This window comes from Dendroctonus ponderosae, unplaced genomic scaffold, assembly GCF_020466585.1.
Source record: "Dendroctonus ponderosae isolate FM_Combo_2020 unplaced genomic scaffold, Dpon_F_20191213v2 Dpon_F_20191213_449, whole genome shotgun sequence".
NCBI classification, from domain to species: domain Eukaryota; kingdom Metazoa; phylum Arthropoda; class Insecta; order Coleoptera; family Curculionidae; genus Dendroctonus; species Dendroctonus ponderosae.
The window spans coordinates 3,758-11,666 of record NW_026018663.1 but is presented as its reverse complement, the minus strand read 5'-3'; the positions used below and the strand labels follow the sequence as shown (position 1 = coordinate 11,666).

The 7,909-nt window shown below is 32.0% G+C and overlaps 1 protein-coding gene across 1 annotated transcript; it reads right to left on the bottom strand.

Moving 5' to 3' along the window:
- Positions 1-1,893: 1,893 nt before the first annotated feature.
- LOC125504394 (UNC93-like protein) lies at positions 1,894-7,040 on the bottom strand. The gene is made up of 5 exons (XM_048666270.1): positions 6,833-7,040; positions 6,080-6,325; positions 5,033-5,185; positions 3,391-3,591; positions 1,894-3,082 (listed from the first exon to the last, which is right to left on the bottom strand). Exons 1-4 carry the CDS (start codon positions 6,906-6,908, stop codon positions 3,410-3,412), a joined length of 657 nt encoding a protein of 218 aa, XP_048522227.1. The 5' UTR covers positions 6,909-7,040; the 3' UTR covers positions 1,894-3,082; positions 3,391-3,409.
- Positions 7,041-7,909: the final 869 nt, after the last annotated feature.

The following is a 7,909-nucleotide window of genomic DNA, read 5'->3' as shown; positions in this document are numbered from 1 at the left end:
TCCCCAATCTACACGGTATTGCAGCAAATGTTGCAGCCTTCATGGTTATGCCGACAGTAACCCTCAAGATGGGTTTATGTCTCGATGTTTCGAACAAGGACCATCAAATCAGTCCTACAACAACGCCTGGCGAAACATGGATTATTCTAGAACGGACAGAAATTATCGGGGCCGGATTAGCAACAGTCCTGTGCCAAGCTATGCGCATTCCGAGTACTGTTATAGACCACCAATTCCAGACAACAGTAAAGAAAACCAAATTAAAAATGTTCTTCCATGTCCAGACTGCCGGGCGCTTGAACGCTTACGAAAATAGTCAGCTTTGTTGTTGGTATTAGTTATCTGAGTAAATGTGTCCATTACCGCTTATCTGCATGTTTTTTTAGTTAGAATTGATGGGGTTTATTATCTGAATTGACTTAAGTGATTTTGACTTGTAATTATTCGCTTCTGGTCAGTGAGTATTATTGTTTGCCCTCTTATTACTTACACAGGGTGCTTAACATGAGCATACCTTATCCGAAAGTCTTTTTATGGAAATATGGGTGGTAAAAGGTATAATAAAGTTTTAAGAATACTCGAGGCTTAATAATAAAACAAATCACGGAATCTTTCGAATAATAAATTGAGAAAAGTCCGGAATTATTATTTATATTAACTCTTCAATTTCACCCCACTTATACTCTTTACGCAGCGTTTTATCAGATACATTTGAGTTTGAACATCCTATTGGAATTCCCTCTGATTTAGTAACGACTTTAATTTTATTTTATTTAAAATGGCCTATCCAAAAAAAATGCCAAAAAACTCTGCACCAATCAGTAGTTTTAACACCCCTAGATGATTATCATCGATACACAAAATTATCGCCAAAAAATTTAATCTTTGGTTGGTTATACCTGTAGAGAATGGGCAAAATGTAAATGAGACCAGGAAGAATTTGCAGCATCAAATTCTGTACAGGAGCAAAATTAAATGAAAACAGTTTCACTTTTCTCAGAATTCTCCAAACGGTGGATTGAATTATGCTTATTGCTGTACTTAAAAGACGAGTACTTATAGCTGAATTTTCAGACATAATAACCATTTCTTCCTCTTTCTACTCTTTAAAAACCTTTTTTGGAGCGCTGTTTTTACATTTTGGACAGAAAGATCCTCTTTTTTCTAAGAAATTGTACATATTTCCAAATAGTTAGTGGTTTGGTTGCCTTCGATTGCGATACATTTCATAATACTTCGAGCTGAGACAAGACCATTGAAGTTTTCTTGTGCAAAAATGCCATGAATCTCATTATTTTATTGATAAACTCGCAATGACGGGGCTTTTCCAAAATTATTCATACATAATTATTGCTAAAATATTTAGTTATTTATCAGCCCAAGAGTTTGTTTATCTATTATTTATGGAGGAAAATATGATATTTTGTTTGTAAGACAGCCTTTGGCGTATTATAAACAAGACCTAGTGATCCTTGAATGCATTTTTCTCAAAAATGAATTGTAATGTCTAGATGAAATAAAAACACTTACATTATGTACAAATTATTCCGACTTTAGTTTTGAAATAAATTTAATATTACACTCATGGGTGGGTGATAAGTTACTAATCAAAATTCCGGCAAAAAATGTCGCAACTAGCGCCCCTATTTAAGCAAAGCGAAAATTACAACACGAAGATTCTTCGTCTGAAAAACTACCACCTATTTTTAGTCTTTAACCCATGTATTTCCAGAAAACTGGGAAAAAAACGATAAAGTATTTTAGGTCATTGGTCACTATTTTACTTGTAGTATGTCTAGTTTCTGAATTTTCCATTGTTAATGAATCACCCTGTAATATTCCTGTAAATTTTCCAACTCGCTTTATATTGAAAACAATAAATGAAAAACTAGCTAACGGTTCAAGATGTTTATTATAATTTACAGTATTGCTCTAAGAATACTGAGTACTTAGTAAATTTACATGTTTGAGTAGGATCCTAACAATATACATAGCTTTATTTCTACCTAGGTTAAGGACTTTACTGTACAAGTTTTCAATAATATATATAACAAGTAATATCAGGAAATAAAATAAAATATTTATAAATAAACCTATATAACAATAAAAGTTTCTCACCTTTTCAACTTAATTATGCTTTTCCATTAAACAAAAATTGACTTGATAAGGACAAACAATAGATATTAAAATTTTGGACGAAACAGATTGAATGGCGTCCAACTCAACACTTTTCACTTATAGACCTTCAACTATAAAGTACTAATTCAATATAATGGTAATGGGGTTTTCTACAACGCTAATTGGATCCTTAAAAACTCAAAAAATTACTAGCATTTTTGTATTAACACAAAATGAGAATGGCACAAAATAATTTTAGAACATCAACCGATAAAAACTTGGAGCTGCAGTAATCATATGTCGAAATCGAATAGTGATTTGTTGGATAAACTAAATACCCTTTGAAAATAAAAGGTTGAATGCTTAGTTTTCCAACTTTTAGTATCGCGTTTCCTGTATTTTGATCATCACAGACTGTAGCAGTGATAAACACTTATTTATAAATATTTGTGTATATAGGTATAGGTAGTTTGCAAGATCAATATACCGACCGAAAATTTGACTTTCTTACTTTAATACTTTTTAAGAAGGTTTTAATTAGTTTGAGTTTTTAATTCGGAAGGAAACATGCCTACTTATAATAACGTTTCTATATTTACAAAATAAAAATATAGTTGCACAAGGAGATGTGCGACCAAACAAAAAATGCATTGATAAGTCTAATAGCTGTAGTATTTTTTGCTTGATATTACTGGCATCTCAATGTGCAAATAATCTACGAAAAAATAATTGTTTCTATAACAGAATTTGCTCCTAAAGTAATACAATCTACGAGATAGTGAAATCACTGAAAGAAAAATACTGCTTTATAAATCTAAATCTTCTAGGACAGAAACCGCCTATGGAAAATGTCGTTTTCTTGCTGCATCGTGCACTGGCCCCACTAATATATTTGAACACAGTGTACCACCGTATTTCGTTTTTTTGTGAAATAAATTAGAAGCCTATGCCCAATAAGGAATGCCTAGAAACAGAAACAGATCATTAAAGTTAAAAAATATCTGCAATATGACTTAAAATTTAGGACCGATATTTGCTATTAATGATTATACAGTCGGTATTTTTATATGTTATTAAAGTACATTAAATTGTAGAAATAGAACATACAATAATATCCAATATTAGTTGATTGCAAATATATTAACTACAGCAATAATACGCTTTTGCTTGTGAATGCGATTTTGTAATCTTCCGCGAACTGCATTTAAAGCTCACGATAAATTAAAATGTCTTCTTTATGGTGGAATTTATTTTTTGAAGTTATGTGCTCACCTAATAAACCCCAAGTCTACTACAAATGCGTTACAATGATTTCATCGTCGATGTCGTCCTTTTCATCATCTGTCGTTTCTGGTTCTTGATCGATTGCTGCCTGCCTTTTGGCTGCCAATTCTGCGGCTCTCTTTTCCTTTATCTTTTGCTTTCTCAGTTTGCGCATATGGTGGATTTCCACTACGCAGTATAGCAAGAAACCTGAAAATATAATTAATAACTAAATCAGTAATTACCTAATTGAAGCAAAATAGAAAGAAAATAAATTGAGCAACTAGTAAGAACTGAAATAACAAGACGGGTCCAATATATAGATGTTTTTAAGTTATGTGAAAAACGGAAGCAATTCTCTTTAATAAAACCAGCAAAGTGATCCGAATTTTCAACAATATCCAATATTTTCTCAAATTCTGCAAATCAGGCAGTTTTTGTCCACGAATTCGGCAATATAAATTAAATATCACTATCGGTATTTACCGAAAACACTTTTTTACATGTTAATACGTGTATATTTGATCAATCGCAAAATTATATTTAATTAAGAAATGTTTTAAATTTTTGTAATAAAATACTTTTGACTGGTTTAAGCTCTTCTGTTTAGGTAATATTATTATATAAGCGCACGCATACACGTAGTTTATTTTTAAAGCAAGTAATAGTTTGCCTAAGTTATATTGATGATGATTGACTAAGCAAATTAGGTAAAATTTTATTAATCCATTCTTAATTTTTAATAGTTTTAGTCCGAATGAAGCTTGCTGTAAAATTAAATTCGATTCGTACTGACGCTTAAAACCTCATTAATTAAACTCCATTAAAGGAACAATATCCCTATTTAATTGCAAAATCTCAAATTACTTATTGTTATTTTCGGTCTAAATTTGTATATTTTGTTGACTTTATTCACATCTTATGAATCATTTGAGAGTAATATAGCAGACGAGAAAGTTAGATAAATTTATTGAAGTAATGCACCCCTATGCTGTTTACGTTTTTCAAAAACTCTTCAAGATATATAAAAATGCAATATGAAATAGCGTAAATTCGAAATAAAATTAAGATAATTATCAATCTTCTTATTATTATTTTTATTAATTTAAATTAGAATTTTCTTAACTTAAGACGTTTTTAAGTAAATCGGTATCAATTTCTATCATACTAATATTTTTTTTCATGCATTTAAAACATGCTTTTCTGGCTAAGATAAAATATTCAATGGCATTCAAATATGAGTATATGAAAAATAAATTGGTTATTTTTATAAATGGGTACCTACTTGAATACCTCTAGTAGGATAATTGCTTAACAAATACAGAAATATCTTTTACGCATGTCAATTTCATCAGTTACTAGACAAGAATGCGGTTTAAAATTTAATTTCAGTCAGAAGTTATTTATACAATACCCTTCTTAATACTTATATAACAGTTGAATTTGTATGTGTACATGACAGGTTTTATTAACTTTGCAATGGAAACTATATGATTTCTATTTCCAAATCTTGTATAACCGTAACATGTTTGAATAAATTTCTGAAAACTATAAAATATATGTGAAAATTGTTGTCTCAAAAGGAATAAGTAAAATATTTTTGTAATTAGCTTCAAGCACACTTGCGTATTTTTTTGGCTGTTACACTTACCAAAAACTAAGATGGCTAGCTGGACATACAGCTTCATACGAGCGCAAAGCTGAGTGGAATAAGCATAAGCGACGACAAAACCTACAGATTCCCATAGACGGTAGTTGGAGAATGCGGCCTCCTTATTTCTCCTGAAAAGAGCACCGTACAAACCTGAAAAATAACAGTAATATTAATTATGAGAACTCTGGAAAGAAACACGAAACAGAAGAGGAAAGTATGTACCTATGGCTTGATCGGACAAGATGGTATACAGGGTGATTTAAAATGGGCGTTATTTTTCTGTAGGGTTTGTCCGATGATATTTAGAGAAAATAGGAGAGGAAACTAAATGTTTCAAATAACTGAGAGATTCGCAAAATGCGAAATTATAAATTTGGCGAAAATGATTTTGTTGGGCCTGCAAATGAGGCTTTCCTTTTAAAACAGTTAATAAAACAGTGCAAATCGGTTTCGATGCATGGTGTTAGTAGCTTGTTTATATCGAAATTAAATAGGGTCTTAAACGTTTCTTAGCGTCAGTATTGCCTTCACTATGACTTCAGCTCTCAACTATTCAGCTGCGGCTTCAGTGACCTTCGTCGATGACTTTCGTTTTTTGAACATAATCGATTTGCTTTGCAAAAAATAACAACAACAAAGCAACATCCTTCCTCCAACTACCTTCGTAAAATAAACTTAAAATCGTTAAAAGGAGTGGCACCAGTTTTAATCACACTGTATTTTTTTCGCAGAAAATGTTCTGCCTGCTTTTTGATATGCATGAGAATCATTAAGCACCATTAAAGGATGTTCAACTTTGTCACACTGGTTATAAAGGTCATGTTTTTTACAAGCAGCAACATTTATGGTTTAGTACATTAAGTACTGATTTAGAATAAAACAGTGTCGACACGAAAGCCATAAACATTAAAGGGCAGTAAAATGTTGCAAAATACATTGTATTTTTACGATTCGTGAATAATGAACCATTAAATAACCACAATATCACAATATATAATAAATTAATGTACATCCATAGCTCTAAGAGGAAAAAGTGAACCTTACCATTGACTTGGGTTTGCCAAACAGCATCGCCCACTCCCCAAAGGCCAGAAGCCATGAAGAAGAGTAGTGGGTTGTCTGGATGCGGCCTCCATAGAAGCAGAAATATTTGTACTGCTGCATGAACTGAGATTCCTAAGATCATGATGGGCACTCGGCCAACGTATTTCATGACACTTCCAAACAACAAACTGCAAATTGCGTTGACAACTCCAAAGCAGATCATGACGAATCCAACATTGTTAACACCTTGAATTACAAAAAAGGAACAGTTAATTAAATTGGCAATTTTACTGCAGCATTCGGTATATGCATAGTAAGTAATTTGATGGAATTGATTGATTTATCGGCAGTACATGATTGTTCCACATTACTTTACTGGTTTTATCTAGTACGACTTGGGCTTTTAGTTGTCTGTTTGCTTTCCATTAATTGGTAGACAATTTAGAATTATACTCAATTGATTTTCTGCGAACTAAGCAGGTTTGGTTGATTTACATAGCCCCTTTGGCAATGCTAATATTGTTAAAATATTTGTGCTCATTTGCATATAACACAGAGTTAACTGATATAAAGTTGGCTTCAAATAAATAGCGCTATTTGCTATTAGCAGAAATGAAGATTTTCTATTGCTGAAAAAATCATAGATTGAAGAATGTAGCCTTGTCAAGCCAATTGATAATAATAATTATTTTAAATAAAGCCTTGGATTAAATCCTTTCCTGGATGACAAAGCTTTGAGCAAAAAGTTCTTACCCATTGCACATGATACATATGATTGAGTGAAATCTGCACTGATAAAAGCCTGCTCAACACCAATGTAGATGGTCATTGGTATGAGCAGCTGCTGGTAGGGCTTCTTCAACTGAATAAATGTAGCTGATAGAAGCTGAATGCCAGTTAGCTCTACTGCGCTGTTCCTTCTTTGCCTTTCACCATATCTGCAACAATAAAAAATTGGTTAAATCCTTAACATTTCGCTGAAGGACATTGTCAACTGATGACCAAATTGGTTCAATGATCTTTATTAAATTGCAAATTAATTAAGTCTAGTCTGCCAGACGAGTTAAAATGCTGAGTAATATTGTTGATAAACTGTTTGATCTCAACATTAAAAGCAATTTAGCCGGTGTTTTTTTTTGAAAGAGAAGATTGTCGGGTTAGAATCGCGGCCAAAACGAAATTGAATAACGGGACTGAAGAGAAGAAACTATTATGTGCATTATTTTCATATTTTTTGCATCCGTTGGACCACACAATGACAAGAAGGTGTAGGTATAGAAAGTGTTTTCATATTAATATTTACAACAAAGCAGGCAATTTTATATTTTTGTAATGCGTTTTCACATCTGCAATCAAGCTCGAAGGCAGAATTTGCCCGGTTAATTAAAAATTGTTATTTCTATGCGGAAATTATATTACCGAAAAGAAGAAATTACACCAGTTTTTCGAACTCGAGCAATATTTGGCAACCGCTTTTCATGATAAATATCAGGATTTTTTCATCATTGATGGTAGTGTCTCTCAATATTTCCTTCCTCAGTTTAGCCAGTAATATCTTTATGAGTATTTGCTAACTAATGAATGGTAAAAATTGGAAAGAATAGCACAGACGTTTAACTATTTCCTACTTTTCTCAGAAAGAGTAATCTTTTTTGTTTTTCCGTCTGCTCAATTTAACTGAGAGAAATACTCTTTTGATTTCAATGCACTCCTTTCCAATTCGACCTAAGTAAAATATTAATTAATATCTTTTCAACTTTTTTGGAAATGGTTATTGTCTCGCTGTCATTTGAACAGCTTTTCATTGAAATGGTAATTTAATTCATTTAC